Source organism: Pongo pygmaeus, chromosome 9, assembly GCF_028885625.2.
Source record: "Pongo pygmaeus isolate AG05252 chromosome 9, NHGRI_mPonPyg2-v2.0_pri, whole genome shotgun sequence".
NCBI classification, from domain to species: domain Eukaryota; kingdom Metazoa; phylum Chordata; class Mammalia; order Primates; family Hominidae; genus Pongo; species Pongo pygmaeus.
This window is the reverse complement of record NC_072382.2, coordinates 70715791-70735965: the sequence shown is the minus strand read 5'-3', so window position 1 is coordinate 70735965 and position 20175 is coordinate 70715791. Positions and strand designations below refer to the sequence as shown.

At 45.5% G+C, this 20175-nt stretch overlaps 2 protein-coding genes and 1 long non-coding RNA gene across 3 annotated transcripts; 1 reads left to right on the top strand and 2 right to left on the bottom strand.

Moving 5' to 3' along the window:
• Positions 1-29: 29 nt before the first annotated feature.
• UBQLN3 (ubiquilin 3) lies at positions 30-2731 on the bottom strand. The gene is made up of 2 exons (XM_054441311.2): positions 2603-2731; positions 30-2322 (listed from the first exon to the last, which is right to left on the bottom strand). The coding sequence occupies exon 2, from the start codon at positions 2284-2286 to the stop codon at positions 319-321; it is 1968 nt and encodes a 655-aa protein (XP_054297286.1). The 5' UTR covers positions 2287-2322; positions 2603-2731; the 3' UTR covers positions 30-318.
• A 2194-nt stretch (positions 2732-4925) lies between these two features.
• On the top strand, positions 4926-11318 carry LOC129008855 (uncharacterized). Its single transcript, XR_008492591.1, has 3 exons — positions 4926-5162; positions 10678-10748; positions 11044-11318. It is a non-coding gene; the product is annotated as an uncharacterized LOC129008855 (long non-coding RNA).
• On the bottom strand, positions 7447-9830 carry UBQLNL (ubiquilin like). Its single transcript, XM_054441309.2, has one exon. It carries the CDS (start codon positions 9484-9486, stop codon positions 8134-8136), a length of 1353 nt encoding a protein of 450 aa, XP_054297284.1. The 5' UTR covers positions 9487-9830; the 3' UTR covers positions 7447-8133.
• Positions 11319-20175: the final 8857 nt, after the last annotated feature.

Below are 20175 nucleotides of genomic sequence, written 5' to 3'. Positions count from 1 at the left end.
AGCCCACATGAATGAGACTCAGGCAAGAGTTCACATTGGAAATTGGGTGTAATTGCATCTCAAGATAGGCATAAGCAGAGCTCAGACCGGGGCCCCCCGATGGTATAGTGGTACAAGTGGTTGACTCACACACAGCACCTCCACTGTTTTGGCCATTAGTCTTCCTCGTTGACTCTGGAACAACATTGCCTCCACAGTAAAGGGCATCATAGTAAATTTGGTTTATAATGCAGATGTATTCAAAAATGGGAGAGCTAGGGAAATAGGATATGGGGAAAAGGCACAGAGGAAAACGTATGCTCTGAATGACTAAGGCTCCTACGACTGTCTCAGCTTCTCCACAGCAGCATCCACGTCGCCCCCCGTAGCAATGAGGGCCTGAAGATTGGCTTCACGATTCAGAAAGCCCATGGACCGCAGTTGCTCCAGCTGCACCTGAAAGTGAGCCTCAGGCTGCAGCTGCTGGGGATTTGTACTAACTAAATCTTGCAGCATATGGAGAAAGGGAGGGGAATGGAAGCCCAGCTCTGCAGAGTCCAGTGCTGGGAACACCTCAGGAGGTGGATTTGGGAGAGGATCCTCAGACATAAGGGGATCTTCTCTAGACTCTATACCTCCTGCCACACTACCCATCCCTGCTAGGCAAGGCATGAACCAGAGTAGGAGGCGTGGTGCTTCAGTAGCTAGGACCTGCAGACCCTGCTCAATCTGCCGCAGGGCTTGCAGGGCACGGGGGTTTGCCATGGCTGCCTGAAGGTGCATCAGCAGTGGCAGCTGTGGTTGTATCTCATCCTGTAACTGTGGAGCCGGATTCATGCCATCTGGCCTCAGAGATCTTGGATAAGCTGGGGATGGCAGCCAGGGAGGCTCAGGGATTCCAGGAATGGCTGCCGTGGGGGAAGAGGATAAGGGAGCAAATGGAACCCTGTTGGCAGAATCTCCCAGCCCCGAGACAAGATCAGGCAAGTTTGTGCTATGTCCAGTAGAGCTTTTCCCTGCACCATCTTGGTCTCCACCTTGTCCAGTACTGTTCTCTGTGGGGTATCTCAGGAAAGCTGGGCAGGAGGACCTTCCCTTGATTGCTACTGACTCCTTGGGGAGGGGCTGGCCTGACCCAGGCTCCTGAGATGAGGGTGACGATGGGGGAACTCTGTTTACTGGTGGTGGTGGTTCCTGGCTTTGGCTTAGGGCAGATGCAGTCCCCTGTAGATAAGTTCCTAGGGACTGGGGGTTCTCGTGTAATTGCTGGAGATAGTCATAGAGCCCGATAATACCCAGAAAGTTTGGAAACCTATTTCTAATGTCAGGTGTATCCTGATCCCCATCCTGCCTTCCTTGCCTGCTACCTGAGCCTCCATGTGTAGAAGTCCAGGGGTTGGGGAGAGGGTCACAATTCTCCATCCTTGAAGGTTGGCTGGTGGTAGTGGTGGCATTATCAGCAGTGGCAGTGGCAAAGGGATTGCCACCAAACTGCTCCTGGACTGCATTAAGCATTGGGTCCATAATATCTGTGTACATAGTGCGAAGCACATTGTAGCCACCAGGAATGCTTTCCAAGTTACTGAGCACCCGGTCCTGGCTACGTATCATCTCCTGCATCATGGCAGGGTTACGTAAAAACTCCAGTGTCTGCCGCATAATTTCAGGGTTGTTGAGAATATGCCCAATCTCAGGGTTGTGCTGGATCAGCTGCTGCATATGGGGGTTGTCAAGAACCAGCTGGCGTACTAGGCCTGTGTTGGACAGCAGACCCTGGATGAAGGGGTCATCAATGAGCTGAGCCACAAACTCAGGCACAGACACATGCTGCCGCATTAGTGAGCTTGGCTGGTCAGGGAAGCCACAATAGGCCAAGCCCAGCCCACTGAGGCCTGTGAGGAGACCTAAGCTAAAGGCAGGGGGCCCATCTGCTGGGTAAATGGAGCTTGGCTGAGGGAGTGATCCAGGACTTGGGCCCTGGGTAGGCACAGAGGCAGCTGGGCACTCATTGCCCATGGCACAGCGCTGCATCTTGATGACCAGGTGGACAGTGAGGCCATCTCGCACTCCACATTGTGCCAGTGAGTCAGGATCCTTGAGGATTTTGCCAGCAAAGATTAGAACAAGCTGATCAGGGTGGGCCTTAAAGCGCTGAGATATCTCTTCCTTCAGCTGCTGGATGGTGCATGTGTCTGTAACTGAGAAATCCTCCTTGTCTTTGGGCGTCTTCACTGTCACCTTGATGAGGTGGGGATCCTGGACTGGTGCTGGGCTGCCCTGTGGCAGGGCTTCTCCACCTTTGGCCATGGTGGCAGCAGGAGGCCCAGGTCTGTGGGGACACAGCTAGGGGCATGGGGATGGGAGACCAAGATCATTCTTTCAGGCAATGGCAAAAGTAGGAAGGGTGAGCATGAAAATGTGCTTTAATATCAGGATAGGGAAAGCTGCAGGGTCTACACGAAAGGGGCCATGAGGTTTCTGGGGCAGGATGCTTTAGGAGGATTGTGGGATTGAGATATGTTGGAGTCAGGGGAGGGAAATGCAGGGCCCTGGGAAAGAGGTCTGTAGTTGATGAATACAGGGACAAAGGTAGAAAGAAGGGCCCAGGCTGGGGTGTACATACCAGTCAGCTGTGGTCCCGTCCTTCTCTTTATGCAGGGCTCCAAACCTCCCTCATCTTGCTACACAGCCACCCCTGAGGCCTTCTGGGCCAGAACCTGCACTATCAGGTCCCTTCTGTGACCTCAGTGCTGACATCACAGCCTCACACAGAGGATTCTTGAGACTTCTCTAAGGAGCTCTGGATCCCTGGGAGCTCTTGCCCTCCCATCTTTTACCACTTCTACTTCCTCCACCTCAAGTGCCTTCCTGTGGAGACTTCTGTGGAGGCTCAGACTGGGATTGGAACATTATAAAACCTCTCTCAGTCCTCTCTGTCTCCATTCAGACCCACATTCAGCTACTTCCTGGTCCAGGGGCTTCTTCCTGGTATCCTATGTCCCAGTTTGCTGTCTTGTTCAACATTAACCATGAATTGTTTATGTATTTTCAAAGTATTGATTCGCTGATGGATAGGATTTGGGTATAAGGGAGGAGTCAAGCATGACATAACTTTTTTTTTACTTTAAAAGAAATTGTTATCCCCAAAGGAACTCAAAGGATTGAATATTTACCAAAACAAAGATTGGGAATAAGCATTTTCTCTAAATTAGCAGGTTGTTAAACAGTTTTACATACATTTGAGTTGCCTATTTTACATACAAATGGAGATGTAGTATGGTAGTTGAATATTATAAGTCCACAGTTTATTAGCATTCAAAGGGTACTTTAACATTATGGACTGGTTTAGATTAGCTAGTTAGTGCATACAGGCAAAATGATAGAGATTTTAAAATCTGAGTTATGTGGCTCTATAACATTTAGAAATCTGGAAGATCAGAAGAATTTGGCAAAGGAAACTGAGAAAAAATAAAAGAGTAAGGTAGAAAAAAAGAGAGAGAGAAGAGAAAGGCCAAAGGAAGAAGAGTTTCAAAAAGGAGAGAGTAACCAATCATGTCAAATGATGCTGCTAGGTCAGGAGGATAAGGATTGAGAATTGGCCACTGGATTTGAAAAAATAAAGAATTGGAGACCATGATGAGACTAGCTTTGGAAGGATAGTAGAGGCAGGAAGCCTGATTAGAGTGTGTTTAAAAGCAAATGGTTTGGGAAAAAGTAGATCCAGTAAGGGCATTTTAAATGCAAGAAAGGGGATGACGGCTATGTGGGGATGTGGGGTTAAAGGCTTTTTAGATTTTTTTTCTTAAGACTAATGTAATGATGTTTATATTCTGATGGAAACAATCCAATGAGTAGAAAAAATTGATGCATGAGAAAGGGAAAACTATTAAGTTCTTGAATAGGTAAGTTAGAGAGATTGGGAGCAAGCACCCATGTGGAGAGCTTGATTTAGGAATATGAAGTTTATTCATGATAGCAGAATGAATGGGACGCAGAGTGTATTGGGACAGATGTAAGCTAGTTTGTTGATTTCATGGTAGACACAGGTAGAAGTCCCTTCTGATTATTACTGTCTTTCTTGTTGAAATAAGCACAACTTTAAGATTTAGAATAAGAAATGGATATTGAAGATTTGAGAAAAGAAAACAAGATATGAATTGATCATCTGAAAGAATAAGTGTTAGGTTTTGAAGGGAAGGCAAGGGTTAAAGAAAGACACACACACACACACACACAGCAAATGCAGGCTTTATGTCTAGCATAAAACCTAGAGAAGTGTGGGACCAGCCTAATGCCAGAGCCCACCACTGCTTACAGGCTGGGGTAATTTATAGGTATGGGAGGGAGGGATCTGGGCAGTATGGCTTGCTGCCTGGCAGGATATTGATAAGATGTTCTCATGATGAGGTGTTTTGGTCCTTGTTTCTGTAAGATGTCATCGTGGTGTTCAATGGACCTTTGCGCAGCAAGATATGATAGGGATGTTACTTTATTTGGGCCTTTGTCCACCCTGTGGTCAGGTGGTTAGGCAGGATGTTTCTCACAGCCTGAACCCCCATGAAATGTTTCACTTTGACCAAGGTCTGCAAAATAGTGGGAAGTTTACAAAATGGTGCAGTTTGGACTAACAATAAGGTAGTGAATTAACTAGGATAGTGGATTTCCAGGTATGATCTCCAAACTGACAGCATTAGCATCACCTGGAAACTTATTAGAAATGAGAGATTTTAACCCCACGGTAGACCTACTGAATCTAACACCCTTGGAATGTCGGGCAGAAATCTGTGTTTTAACACACCCTCCAGGTGACCCTGGTGCCGATTCTGGTGAGAATCACTGGACTGGGAAAATGCAATTAGGACTACTAAGACGGTAATTAAATCTTTTAGTAGTAAGTTTAAATGAAACTAGTCAGCACAGTTGTATGCTTTTCTTTGCCTAAACAGAAACTAGGTGAAGAGTTGAGTATCACCATGATGAGTTAACTAGGCAAGTATTATGCCACAATTATTATATTCATGGATCATGAAATAATCTTGGAGCCAGAAAACTGGGCTGAGAAGCAGCAAGATGGTGCAAGAATGACATCTATCCACTTCCAAGTCCAAGGGAAACACAGATGTAGCCACTGCTGGAGAAGCAGTATCTTCACTGGACATCCAGATCTCCATTATAGCAAAAAGGTATAGTCATCTTTAGAAAGAAGGTTGTAGATATGTGGGTTTTTCTATTGCTAAATTATAACTTCCAAATGGTAGTATGAAAAGGCTGGAAAATTGGTGACGAGTAGAAAAATGAGTCGAGTGAGGAATTTTCAGAGCATATTGTGATGAAAATAAAAAAGATGACCTGGATAGCTTGAGCTTTTTATGCAAGCTGTAGCAAAGAGGGTATGAAGCTTAATCATATTAAACGGGACGTAAAAAATCCATTTTCACTGTAATTTATTTATTGAGACATCTTTTTGGTAGGTGTGGACATGAAGTAGGGGTCTTTGGCAGTGAGCTTTCTAGAAACACTTGGAAGTTTGTAGGCCCGTCCTTCACTCTTACTGATGGCCATGTTGGGGCTCAGAAGGGGTGGTCTGTTGAGCACACAAATCTCTGTGGATGGGTCCCTTTTAGAGTCCAGAATCTACTTCTCAACACCTCCCCTGCTACCACCCTAGTAACTACTGTTTCTCAACTGCTCTATTGTAAAAGCCTCCTAACTGCTTTCCCTGCTTCCCTGGTTTTCCTCTACCACAGTCCATTCTCCACTCTGAAGCCAGACTGATAAATTGAATTACTTGATTTCTTTGCTCAAAACTCACCAGTGACTATTACATTCACAGTAAAATCCAAAGTTTTCACCAGACCTATAAAACTTTTCACAGTCTCTCTGACTTCCTCCCCATTCCCTGCTCCTTTTTGTCCATTTCAGATACATCACCTCCTTGTTATTCTTAAAACATAGCAGGAATACTGCTACCTTGGGGCTTTCACTTTCAGACAGCCCCTGGATCTTCCTTCTCCCAGTGAATTGCATGTTCAGTTCTCCTAGTTACTTCTGATTTCTGCTCAAATGTCACCTTTTCAGAGAGGCCTCCCCTCATCACCCTATGTAGAATATCTTATTCTGATTCATTTTTCTTCACAGCACTTACCACCTAACATTACTTGTATCTCCACAAAAGAAGGTAAAGTCAATAAATAAAGGATCTTTGATTTTTCACTGCTATTTTTTCAATGCCTAAAACAACATTGAATTATTATGGTAAAAGTGTATTAAATTATTTAATCATGGAATAATTAAAACACAAGTAATTGCATATCCTGCCATGCCGGGATACTCTAGGTGAGGCAGAAAGAGAAAAAGGTGGGGCATTGGCAACCATGGAAAATGTAAACCACAAACATAAGATATACTGAAGGAGATGATATTCTTGGAAGGTGCTGTGCCCCATGGAGGGCTGGATTTGTGGTGACTGGGATATACAGTAGAGATGGCAGCAGCTGCATCTCTGTGTGCTAAAGAGAAAGTAGTGACAGCCCATCACCGTCTTATAATGGTGGCAAAATCAACGAGTAAGAGGCCCCTATGATGATAACTATTCACCGGGACTTGGCTGATATGTGAATTCACCACACTCTGGCCCACATATTATTCCTGTTCCAGTTTCAAACTTGAACAATTTGGGTTTGAGAAATTCAGACAGTCTTTATGACTAAATATCTGGGCCTATCTATGTAAAATGTTTACCTTTCTGTTTGAGCATGTTATGATTGTTTTCCCTACATATGGGTCTGTTTATGTGTCTCTAGGTAATTGCATCTGTGTTTGCACATGGCTGTGTGTACTCGTATGTGGACTCTATATGCCTGTATATGTGAATTTTTTTATTTATTTATTTTTATTTATTTATTTTTTTTGAGACGGAGTCTCACTGTCTTCCAGGCTGGAGTGCAGTGGCGCGATCTCGGCTCACTGCAGGCTCTGCCCCCTGGGGTTTACGCCATTCTCCTGCATCAGCCTCCCCAGTAGCTGTGACTACAGGTGCCCGCCACCACGCCCGGCTAATTTTTTGTATTTCTAGTAGAGACGGGGTTTCACTGTGTTAGCCAGGATGGTCTCGATCTCCTGACCTCGTGATCCGCCCACCTCGGCCTCCCAAAGTGCTGGAATTACAGGCGTGAGCCACCGCGCCCAGCCATGAATTTTTTACTATATTAGCTTGTGTACATACACATATCTGTCCAAGGTGACATGCTCAAAATAATCAGTTTCATATACCATGCTCAAGTTTCATATACCATGCTCAAAATGCTCATGTTTTAGAGATAAAAACATTATTTTTATCTCTATATTAATACGTGCATGTGGTTTGTGTGTTAATGTACATATAGTAGGTGAGACAAAAATATCACACAGCTAGTTGTTTCTTTTTTTTTGCAAAAGAAGTAAAGCCAAACCTCAGATCGCGGCAAGTGAGTGTAGCCATTTTATTGACAGATGTTTCAGCCATGGCCAATGATCTATTATTCAGTAGAAGACACATTGGTTGATAACTCCTATTCCAGGACTTCTCCTGGCTGCAAGCATCAGGAAAGGTGAAAAAGGCAAATGAGATGGTCAGGTGGGTCAGCAGGCAGGTAGCAAGCAAACAAGTAGCCATGGTGGTTAGAATCTCTGGGATCTCTTGAGCTTGCGGATAGCAGCGTTGGTGTCCCCTTCAGTAGCAATGAGTGCCTGTAGATTGGCATGGTAGTTCCCAAATCTCATGGCCTGGAGAGAATCCATCTGTTTGCTAAAACGAGTCTCACGAGCTTGCAGAGGGTGGGAAGGGTCCCCATCCGGGGATTGTAGCCTCTGCAGGACTGTTCCAGGCTGGTGGCAGCACTCAGGTCCCTTGGGCTCAGCTATATCTGAAACATTCCAGGAACAGGGCACTGTGTCAGAATAGCTGCAGCTGGGGGCAGGAAGCCAACCCAGGCCCCATAGGTAGGGTGCAACCCAAGGCAGAAGAACAGGAGCCTCTGTGGCCAGCAGCTGGAGGGCCTGCTCAATCTGCAATATTGCTTGGAATGCTTTAGGTTTGGCTAAAGCACTAAGCAGATCAGAAATCTGTGTCTGCTGCAGGAATGTGGGCAGCTGCTGCCTCCACTGTTCACTCAGCTAGGGCGTACTCATGAACAACATAATCTGAGCTACCAAGTAGGGGTTGTTCACAAGCAACTGCATCATGCCTCCTGTGATCTGGGAGCTGGTCTGCTCATCTGACAGCTGGAGATCACCCTCTAATGTCTGTCTGGAGCTACTTAGAGAAACAGTGGCATCCTTGTATTCTTCCTGAAGCTGCTGGATAAGCTCTATGCTAGGTAAGGCTGGTATCCCAGCTGGCTGCCGAGTGGCACAGATATGGCTCTGGCCCTTGGTGGAGATCATAGCAGTGTTGGCTTTGGAAATGTGGTTGACCTTGTTAGGGGTGTCATTGGCTGAGGTGTTTGAAGATAAACCACCAGAGCTATTATAGATGACTTGGGTTGCAGGATGCTGTGTGAGCTGGTCTCGTTGTTCCTGTGATGGTGGTGGAGGTGGGGGTGAAGACTGGACTTGTTCTAGCACTTGTCCTGCCAGGAGAGCTGTGAAAGGGTTTCCTCCAAAAGGATCTTGCATGCTGTTCAGCATTTGATCATTGATAACAGCATAGTTCTGACCCAGGGCATTATTCCCACCTGGCATTGTCTCTAAGCCCAGATATGGCTGTGGGTTCAGTGGATACTCAAGGTTTTGTGAAGGTTGTTGGATCTGCATTATCTCTTGGATCATAGCAAGGTTCCTGGCCAGCTCCAGAGTCTGCAATAGGATCTCAGAATTATCAAGAAGAAGGTGGGAAACTTCTGGGTTCTGCCGCATCAATTGTTGCATGTCTAGATGTTCTGAAATGAACTGCCGCATGAACTCCATGTTGGACAGAAGCCGCTGGATACTAGGATTCTCCAGCATCTGTGCTTTGAGCTCTGAGTGGCTCACTTCCAAGTTTTGGGTATGCACTTTGGGCGCATCACACCCCACAAAGTGGGCCAGTTCCACTGGAGCTTGATTCATACCAGTTGGTTGGTGCACCCTGCTGCTGTTTCCTTTGGTGTTTCTGTCCCGGTGGCAAGGATCATTCGTTGGCAGGTCCTGGAAGGAATGGGCTAGAGATCTGGAGCCGTGCTTGGACTTGATGACCAGGTAGATGGTGTGGCCATCCATGATGCCCCTCTGGCTCAGTGTGTCATGGTCTTTGAGAAGGCAACCCATGAGGACCAGCACCAGTTGGTCCATTTGGCATTGGAAGTGAGCCGATAGCATCTCCTTCAACTGCCTCACCGAGATGTCATCAGCTACCATAAAGTCTTTCTGGTTGCCTGCAGTCTTCACTATCACTCGAGTGGCACTTGAAGAGATATTTTTGTCTGCCAGCAGACCTGAAGGACATCCACTCTGGGACATCCTGGATGTTCGAGAGATGGCATGCGACATGGACTTTAGTGGGTGGGCAGATGGGGAGCAGGTGGAAGCTGGGGCAGAAAGGGTGAGGGCAGACAAATGTTTCTGCTGGCCTTTGTCTCAGGTATTGTGCTCTCAGGCCACAGGATAGTTTCCTTGTTGCCCAAAAAGGGATGAGTGACCAGGCTGGGGCCAGATATTTTGTGATGTTGTGCCCTCACCCCAGTTCTCCAGATGTGGCCCAGCTGAGGCCTGGCATAGCTACTGATTCATACTTCACCCATGGTGGACAAAGTGGTGATGACTTCTCCTAGGGCTACCCCTCCTCCTACCCCACCAACAGAGGGCATGAATCCTCAGAAAAGGGATATTGTGATGTCAACTCTATCCTCGCAGTCACCCTGGGCCAGCTGGGGAAGGAGGACATATTTAGGGGTCCAGGGCTCTACAATAAAATAAAATAATTTTCCAGAAAACACGGACAAAGTTCTCTGGATAGAACTAGTAAGAAAACAAAAAAGTAAATAAAAAACATATTTTTTAATGTGGGATGTGTGTTTCTGTGTGATATTGTGTGTATGTTCCTTATAGGGATGTTAGACTTGTATGAAAAGTTAGGTCTACTGAAGCCATAGATAAAGCCACATTCCTATAAGAATGCAGTCTCTCCCACAGGAAGGAGCTCATTAATTTTTTTAATGATCTGGAAATTTGGGCCTTATATAGAGTCTAGATTTTGGGATTCTATATTTAATCGTGCTCCCACGTGGTGGGGAAAATTTTCCTCTGTCCTAGGAAGCAGGAGTAGGGCTAACCAGGAAGGCTCTTCATAGGCACATGCCAAACTAAATGTGAATTAGCTGTTTTTTATAATATACTTTTTATTCACATATCACTTGGTCCCTTCTACATGTCAATATAACAGAAGTTTTAAAATGATTTGTTTTAATGTCCTAACGCACTCTTGTGTGTCCACCTTTATGTCAAAGCATTAAAGGGGAATGTCGTCTGTAAATCAAGAGGTGGGAGAGGAGGTGGTTAGTAAAATTCTTAAGGGGACAAACACAGGCAACTAAAAAGCTGGATTCTTGGTCCCATGTAAATTTGGAGAATTGTGTTTGGTTTTTATTTAGATGCAGATGGAAATAATTGTTTATATGAGTGAGAATGTATATGTCTAATCGAATGTATGTATGAAAGTGTATGCATTTTCTGTGTGACTAGGAAGCCTTCAGGGTCTGGATTTTACATAGTCCATCCATCTGCCTGGAGAGGGAGGAGCACCACACAGACAGGTAAGGAACAAGCAAAAAGCTGGAGTCCATATGTTCCCAGTGTGTTGAAGACAGGCAAAGGGATGACAGACCGTTGGCCAGGAGACTTTCTGCTATCAAACCAATGATTCTTTATTAAGAATATCTAGACCCCCAGCACCACCCACGTCGGATCCTCATCATGCTATATTGCCAGTTGCTAACTTACTACAGCAAGACTCAGGCCTATTCTCTTGCAATTGCACTCAAAAGTGATCGATCCAGGACAATGAAAAATTGATTACCAGACCAAGATCTTGCCCCTTTTCTCCCCCAGGGACCTCACAGGAAGGTGGAGATAAGAAAGAGAAATTTCATATCCTACTCTAATGACCAGCTTCCCTGCAGCTTCTGCACTGGAATCAGATGTTCCCAACCTGAGACTGACAATTCTAGATCACAGAACTCTTGAGTTCCAGGAGGTGGATTTATGAAAAAAGGAATATGAGATGCCAAAGCATCAGAAGGAGAGGGTACCATTTTCTTAGCTAATATTTTACTTTTTCTGTATCAAATCCACCTAGACCATTATTAAAGGGAACGTTAATGTGCTGATCGAGATATTAATTACATAAAGAACTCACTAGATATAGATATAATCAGTCTTCCAATCATTAGGACTAATGGCCACTTTGGGATGTGGTCCTCCTGGAGGTAAGGAAGAGGGCACACTTCTACCAATGCTCTGCCCAGCCCTGGGGTCTCAGGGTCTGGAAGCCTTGTTAGGTTTGACAGGTTTTGGTGGCGCATGAGCCCCAGAGGGCCTCCTGGTGGGTGGTCTTGGTAGCCTGCTCTTCATTGTCAGGAAGGTGAGGTCATAATTTATCAGGTAACCATCATTGAAGACATACAGCTTGTGGTCTGAGGGGCAGTAGTTGATGCCCTGCAGCTTTTCCAGCATCTTGTCCAACAGGATGCTGAAGCGGCGCTCCTGCCCAGTGGTGGCGTCAGAAGCATAGAAGATCTCCTCTTGGAGGGTGGTCAGTGAGCGTAAGTCATAGAGCACCCCACAGGCCATGAAGGCCCCTGATAGGGTTGGCTTGTACTGGCTGGTATGCCAGGTTTTCTCTACTTCTAGGGTGCTAGTGTTGAGATGACTCACAACCAGGTTGCCCTTGCTCTCCTCAGTGGCATAGAGAACCCACAGCCCCTTCTCATCACCAGCAAAATCTAAGTCCTTCCAGGGCACACCAGCATAGGAAAAGCGGTTGTTATAGGTGGCACCAGGCAGCAGACACTGCAGCACCAGTGTGTTGGAGGAAAGGTCCATTTTGGCTATGTCACTTGTGCCACAGTAGTTAAAGTACATAAAGTTCTGTACACAACATTTCCACTGCCATCACCATAGCCCATCTTCCTCTCTTCATAGTTTTTCAGCAGTGCGAAGTCATTATAGAATTTGTACAGCCGATAGTAGTCAAAGTACCGAGGCCAAGTCCCCGCATTCAGAATTATTGGGTGACAGCCATAACTAAGGTAACAAAGAGCTATAAAAATGGGCAGATCAGTTTGCTAATTAAGAGCAGGGGCTTTGCTATAAAACAATTGACTTTAGTTCATCTTTCACTTAACCATGACAAACTAAACAATTATTTTTAAAAGTAACAGTAATAATAAAACAGTAATAATAAAAAGCTACAGTGCCTATTAAACACTATATATGCATAATCTTATTTAATTATAATAACAGCACTGTAAGGTAGGTTTTATCCTTACAGATGAAGAGACTAAGTCTTAGAAAGGTTGAGTCATTTGCTCAAGGTCACACAGCTTATAAGTAAAAACTGTAAACAAAAGTAACAAGCTACTTTATTGACTGTTAGGACTGTCCAAAATAAAGCAAAGAAAACAATTAGTACAGCATTTGTTTCAATAAGCAGTCAAAAATGGTAGCTATTATTTTCTCTTCCTTATAGAGATTCTTCTGTATCTACTCTCCACTGCCTTCCACCTGTCCTCAAGATGCAAGGGTCCTGTAACAGGACATATGTCTGGAGCTGGATTCAGGGAGATTTGTTCTCATGAGGTCACATTGGAAAGTTCCTTAAATTATCTCTGAGTCATGAGTAATCTTATCTCTTAACACTGTTCTGTAAGTCCTGATTACCCATAGATTTTGAGAGGGTTCCAAGGCATGTAAATGTATTGTATAGGCTACAAAGTGTAGCACATATGAGTTATATGCTACAAAGTGTAGCATATATGAGTTATATGCTACAAATTGTGGCCTATACAATACATTTTATATAAGCATAGAATTTGGGGAATATTATTTTCAGTAATACTAATTTTCAATAACACTGATCTTTCTGAGTTGAGCTTCAACTGGAGTTCTTCAATGACTGGTTCAACCTAGATTCATGTCTCTCTCTCACAATGGGTCTATATCACATTTTCACACACACTGACTTTTAACATTCTGTGTGTTAGGCCTACCTCCCTAGCAAGGTTGACAATGTATTGAAGGTCTTATTCATCTATTTATTGACTCTTTTAGCCATTCTTTCATCTAATAAATACATATCAGCACCTATGTTTTACATACTTTTCTATGTAATCTCATGTGTTCTTCTCATATATGTATAATTATCCTCATTTTACATATGGCTAAGAAAGGTTCTGAGATGTTAATTCATTTTCCCAAGGTCACTTAGCTTAAATGGCAGTACTGAGTTTCAAACACAGATTGGCTTAATTCCAAGTCTCAAGCTTGGCCAGAGACATGCTCTGAACTTCTAAGCAGGAAGTTAGAATTTTGAGGCCCAGGTGTAGAAGAGTTTGTTCTTTACATAGAATCAGAGTAGAAGTAGAACCATCTTTGAGTTACTATGGGATTAAAATTTGTAGGCAGTGGATTTGTGAAGGAAACTCAGGGCAGTCTGGGTCATGCTTGTCTCATGAGAAGAGCGTTAGGAGGTGACCTGTCAGGCCTAGGCTAGGTTTGCTTTGGGGCATACTTAAAATAGAGAGAAGAAACTGGCGTAGGGCTATAAAGAACCCTGTTTGGGTATGGGTAGGGGACATTCAATTGAACAGAAGTCACTCAGGGCTCACCTGCCATTTGTACATAGAGGAGCCACCCAGTAAAGGGAAGAGGCTGGATTGGGTGCTGAGTCTCGGCCCCAGGCAACAACCTTGTATGAGAAGCCTCTCCAATTGAGCTGCACCACAAGGGGTTTGCTAACTTCCTGGAGGCCTCCATGGGCACAAGAAGCTAGAGAAAAAAGCAGGTAATATATGAGCCAAGTTTAAAGCACACAACTCACAGGTAGCTGAGTGTGAAAGTATAATAACCATGTGTGGGTTTGAGTGTGTATCCATACACCTGAGTGCATATACAAGCATATCAGCAGGTTGATTTTGCATAAACATAGGTTATTTTGTATGTATGATTATAGGGTGTTCATATGTCTGTGTATATGTATGCCCATGTATGAGAATATATCAATCTTGGTCTGCATTTTTCAGTGACACACAAAACAAAAAAATGAAATATTTATTCTCTATCAAGATTTGTACTTTGGCTGGGTGCAGTGGCTCACGCCTGTCATCCCAGCACCTTGGGAGGCCAAGGCCAAGGGGGTATACATTTTGACATTTGAAAGGGCCGAGAGGATGAAGAGGGTGTGGAGAGGGTATGGAAAGGTGGAGAAGAGGGTTGAGACAGACTGGTGCCTGTAAACATGGTGGTAGTGAGTTTATTACGATAAACGGGGTCTTCCACATCCATCCCTAGGCTTAGATCTTCCTCCACCCTGCTGGGCCCTCTTGTCTAAACAGATTACCTAAAACTTAAAGTATAATAATAATAAAAAAAAAGGAAAGAAAGAAAGAAAAGAGGAAAAATATATCAAAATAAAAAATGCAAAATCAGAATTAATAAATGCTTAAACATCAAAAAAAAAAAAAGACAAACCTGAGACATCCTGCGGAGGCCCTGGGATGAGTCCCTTTCAGGAGGGATTATGGTGTTTCCCTCAACTTTGAGAAAGGGAAGAGTCAAGAAGGAAATGCAATTCTACCTGTTCAGTCTCAAGAACAGAAGCATTTACTTAACTGGGTGCACTTGGATGAGGGCCAAAGTATATATCTGGGGGGATCGCTTCAGCAACACTGTACTGGACTCCTCTGTTATATATCTTCCTTCACCCCTAGGAGTTTGCCTCCTGCACTATTCCAGGTACTGTAAACTTTTACATCCATTCCACTATTCAAATGCTTCCCCCAGTTCCTCTGGTCTTAATGCCAGCTGCCTCTACTGCCTGTCCATCAAGAAAGCTCCCTCCCAATATTTCCTAACCTGCCACAGGATGCTGTGGAGCCTCAAGTCTTCTGGCCTCTGAACTGCCATTATCCCTATAGAAAAGGAAGAGTGTAGTTCCTGAGCGTGGACAAGGAGTCGCAAAGCTCAGTGCTCTTAGTGCCAGCCACCCAAAATTATTCTCTTTTCTTCTGCTATCTCTCTTGAGTATTTCTCAGACAGTGGGGACTATCACATTCACCCAAGTGCCTAGGAGAATGTCAGATTTCCTATAAAGAGTGTGTTGCCCCATTTTTCCATTGAGGAATTTTGTCTCTGTAGCTCTACTACCTCTATCCTTTATTGTTTCTTTACCTTTCACAGACCCTTAACTTCAGATTATATGGCTGCTTAGTATAAAAATCCTCTGCTTACTCATCTCATCCTTTAGAATCCTTGCCCTGGCATATACCTAGTAGAGAAAGGTATATGAAACTGCGACTTCCCTTCTGGGAAAAGATTTGAGAAGTTGTGTGGATGTACAACTGCAGGAAGACATGCCCAGAGCTTTGTTGGACAATCCTTGCTGAGAGGTCATATCCTTTTCTTACTTTACAGATTCTCACCCTCTTACTCCATGCTCAAGGCCAGAGATCCATTCTTCATTAGCTTCTCTAGCCTGGCCTTGCTGTAGCCGTGGGGTCCAGAGGAGCACAGAGGTTAAGAAGATAAGAGAGGAATAGGTTGGGAAACCTAAGCTGCATGAAGCAGGAAACCTGTCTGGGATCAATATCCAGATGAGTGACAGTAGAACTAAGGCACCTTACGGAAGAAGGAATGTAGGAAAGGAAAAACGAAAGAACATGAAGATAGAGCAAGAAGCATGACAACTGCTGCTGGAGTTGTCGTCCCCATATTTTGCTGTCTACAAATAGCCATTAGCACAAGTTGAAAAACACAAGAGTAGCCTTAGTATCTGATTAACGCAGGGAAAGAGTTTAGTGAGGAAGCCACAGTAGTGTGCACTCTCTTCCCATCCAAAGCCAACAGGTCTTCCAAGCTCTAGGTATTATCACCCAGGTCAGAAACCATGTCCATTTCCAGAGCTGTGCTCTATTTTATTCACATCATGCCATTTCCCCAGCTCCTCCTGACTTCATCCCCTTAGCAAATAGAGTTCCTGCTTAGTGTCAGACATTGTACAAGGGACCCAACTCAGAGACATGTTTCATTAATCTGGTTTTGGCTGGATAAACTGATGGAAAAAAGATAAGATCCCAGTCCTCAGGACGTGTCCTAGACCTCCTAGACTGTCACAGTCTAGGACCAACCACTTCTATATGTGTGTAATCCCTCTGTGGAGATCAATACAGACTTAGAAATATCAGGAATAGACTGGGCACTGTAGAGCTGGGCAGAGAGAGGTCAGTTCAGTGTATTCTGCCTACATAATGGGTGATAAAATAGGGCTGGAGTGAGCATAGGGCCACCTGACGGCAGGCAATGGAGATGCTTTAGTCAGAGCTCTACCCAGATGGGTCCTGCAGCATCACTTGGTCATCTGGGCACGCACACTGAAGAAAATAGGGATCACATTTATTCCTGTGGGGAGGCCCTCTCAGGGCCAATCTTCTTCACTGCTCCTGCCCAGAAAAGTTGAAGCAAGTTCCTGAGCCTCTGAGCCCTGCTGAGTCTGCACTCCATAGACCACTGGATTGAAAGCTGGGAACACCACCACATAGAGGTTAGCCAGTAGGATGTAAATATGGTTGGGCACTGTGTGACACCCAAAACAGTGAGCAAGGAAGGAGAAGAGGGCAGGTGTGTAGAAGAGACCAATGACACTAGCATGGGCCCCGCAGTTACCCAGAGCCTTGTGACAGGCAACATGGGATGGCAGATGGCAGACAGCATGGAGAATGAGGGCATAGGAAGCACCTATGAGCCCTAGGTCCAGGGCTGGGGAGAGCAGTGTGGTGGCCAGTCCATACCAGATGATGGGGCACATATCTCCACATGCCAGGCAAGCCACACCCATGTGTTTGCAGTAGGTGTGGGGTAGGGCCCGCTGCCCACAGTAAGGCAGTTTCTTGAGCAGGATCACAGGGTGTACCATGACACAGACATCATGGGTCATGGTAGCCAGAGCCACTAGACCTACCACAAACTGGGCCAGCAACGCCCCATAGTGCAAAGGCTGGCAGTCTACGGCCATGGCCAGCAGCACTGAGGACTCAGCAATGTGGCAATGATTGCCACATGGGCAACAAAGAGTTGAGCCAAGCAGCCTCCAAATGATATCTCACTAGACAAGCCCCAAAGTACAGCCAGAGCTTTGGGCACTGTGGATGTGGCCAGAACAAAATCAGCAGCTGCCAGAAGCCACAGCAGCTGGTACATGGGTGCCCAGAGTGCCTTGTCAGTGACCACCAGCCCCAGTAGAAAGGCATTCCCTACCAAAGCTGCCATGTAGAGTAGGCACACAGGCACAGAGAGCCAGGCATGCAGAGCCGCCAGTCCCGGCATCCCCAGCAGGACAAAGGACCCAGACCCAGAAATCGCCAAGTTCTGACTGAAAACTGGCAGTGCAGGATCCAGCCCCATCTCCTGCTTCCATCTGGCTGTGTCCCTGCAGGATATAAATGGGGCCTGTGAGAGGCAACCAGCAATTGTACAGAGATTTTAGATGAGTGGGGGTGAGGCTAGGGCTTAGGATGCTAGAGCATTTGCCAAACGCCCTCTCTGTGTGGGGCACTTTTCTGAGGATTCGGCATATAGTGAACTATGAATTCCCTAACAGTCTAGTGTGTTTGCTAATATTCCCATATGACAGATCAAATAATTTTGTTCCTGAGAGGTTAATAAACTTACTCTAGGTCACACAGCTGGTAAACAAAAGAGCTAGGATTTGAATCTAAATTCATCTGACTAAAGGCCATATTCTTCTAACAGTCCTCTCCTCTGGATATAGTGTCCCTTCATCAGCCCAGGCACAAGGAGACTTTGGGGTATGTTTTTACTTATCACTTGTGCCAGAGAAAGTAATTCGTGTTCTCTACACCAAATCCTTCCAACTACAGTACAACCTCTGTGTTCCCTCCACCCTAGGAAATATGTAAGCCAGAAGGAAGGAAATATATTAATAGAATGGCTATTTTCTACTCCATTCACTGACAGATGGTCAAAGCTCCTGTTTCATGATCCATTTCCAGAAGCCATTTTTTAAGCTCAGACCCCAAACTCTCCAAAACATTTCATTCCTCCCAGTCTGTCTAGTACGTTTTTCCATCTGCTCATGGCTTCTGACACCTCTTTCTCCAGCTTTGGTCCACAAGACCGCTAGGCATCTGGTTGATGGAACTTAATTTGTTCTATAACCAGTATGATTATCCATCCCTCAACTCAACTTTGTGGTTCTTCTTTCCTCCATCCTTTTTCCATGAGAAGATATGTTGGGTTCCTCACACTGGGGCCTTTTAGAGGGTGGAGGGTGGGAGGAGGGAGGGATCAGGAAAAATAACTAATGGGTACTAGGCTTAATACCTGGGTGATGAAATAATCTGTACAACAAAACTCGTGACACAAGTTTACCTATGTAACAAACTTACACTTGCACCCCTGAATTTTAAAAGTTAAAGAAAAAAATATGTTGGGTTCTATGGAACTGAGTCTGAGAAAATCTGAGGCCCACTAAGGATGTAGAAGAGCATCAGGGCTGGGCTGCAGTGGAAGGGACTGGGATTAGATACCATGGTGACAGTGCAACTGATGGTCCAGTGAAAGTAGTAACAGGGGGAAGCAAGGGAACACTTTGCTTACCTGGATTTAAGTGGACAAATAACAGCCTGAAAGAAAGCTCTAAGCTAAGGTGGGCTTTCCGTGCTCCACCTGAGGACGAGAGTTGTCTCCTTGAACTTCGAGAGAGATAGAATCTGATATCCTAACCTGTCCTGGAGACTGAGGAACCCGGGGCAGGTAAGCAGAGACTAGAATGTCTGGCCCTGTGTGAGATCTCAAGCTTCCCATGCAGCCCCCTCAGCAGCACTGCCTCCTGGAGCTTCTCTCACATCCCCACGCGCTGACTCCTGCAGAGCAGAGACAGGCAATAAAGCAGACCAGGCCAGGTGCAGTGGCTCACACCTGTAATCCCAGCACTTTGGGAGGCCGAGGTGGACGGATCATGAGGTCAGGAGTTCGAGACCAGCCTGACCAACGTGGTGAAACCCCATCTCTACTAAAAATACACACACAAGAAATTAGTCGGGTGCAGTGGCACATGCCTGTAATCCCAGCTACTCAGGAGGCTGAGGCAGGAGAATCACTTGAACCTGGAAGGCGGAGGTTGCAGTGAGCCGAGATCACGCCACTGCACTCCAGCCTGGGTGACAGAGCAAGACTCCATCTCAAAAAAAAAAAAAAAAAAGCAAACCAGACTTTCTCACACATGGGAGTCATATTGGCTTAGGAGCCAGAACTTCCTTCTGAAGGATGAGGCTTTGTCAAGTTGCAGAGCTTGACCCTACCCCCCTCACAATGGGGCCCTAATGGCTTCTCTGGACCCTGGGAACATCCTGCCTGGGCCCAACTTACCACAAGGCAGGCCTAATCTTTACAATGCAAGAAGGGTGTCAACTGTCTCAGGATCTGGGAACGTCTCTCCCAAAACCACAGGGCATGCACAACACGTACCTTAAGAAGACACTTAAGAAACACAAGAAATTCTTGTACTCAAGTTGTGGGCTTTACTAGCACACTTCCTCTTGGACAAATTTCAGGGACAACTCCCCCAGATCATCCATGTCCACAACAAATATTTCTCTTTCCATTTCCTCCCATAAGCTACATAAAGGGGAGGAAGAGGAAGCTGAGGATCCCTTTGCACCCCCACTCTCCCATCTCAGCCTCTGCCCTGTATCTTGTTCTTGGCAGGAATAGCCGCACCCTTCTTATCTGCCACCTGCGTGTTCTGCTCTCTCGTCTTCCCAGTCCCTGGCCCCATATCCTAGCCACACCAGCTCAGCTTCTTCTGCAAGTTGAGAGTTTAGCAAAGCACATGCAGAGGGAGAAGTAAAGTGGCATCTCTATTCTGCCTGAGTTTCCATGCACTGGCCTGGCTCTGGGCTGGGTGTGGCTCAGAGTCCTGGAGCATCTTTTTGGGGGTGATGGTAC

Coding starts and splice junctions, on each gene's coding strand:
- UBQLN3 (XM_054441311.2), bottom strand. CDS start 2,286: ATGGCCAAAGGTGGAGAAGCCCTGCCACAGGGCAGCCCAGCACCAGTC.
- UBQLNL (XM_054441309.2), bottom strand. CDS start 9,486: ATGTCGCATGCCATCTCTCGAACATCCAGGATGTCCCAGAGTGGATGT.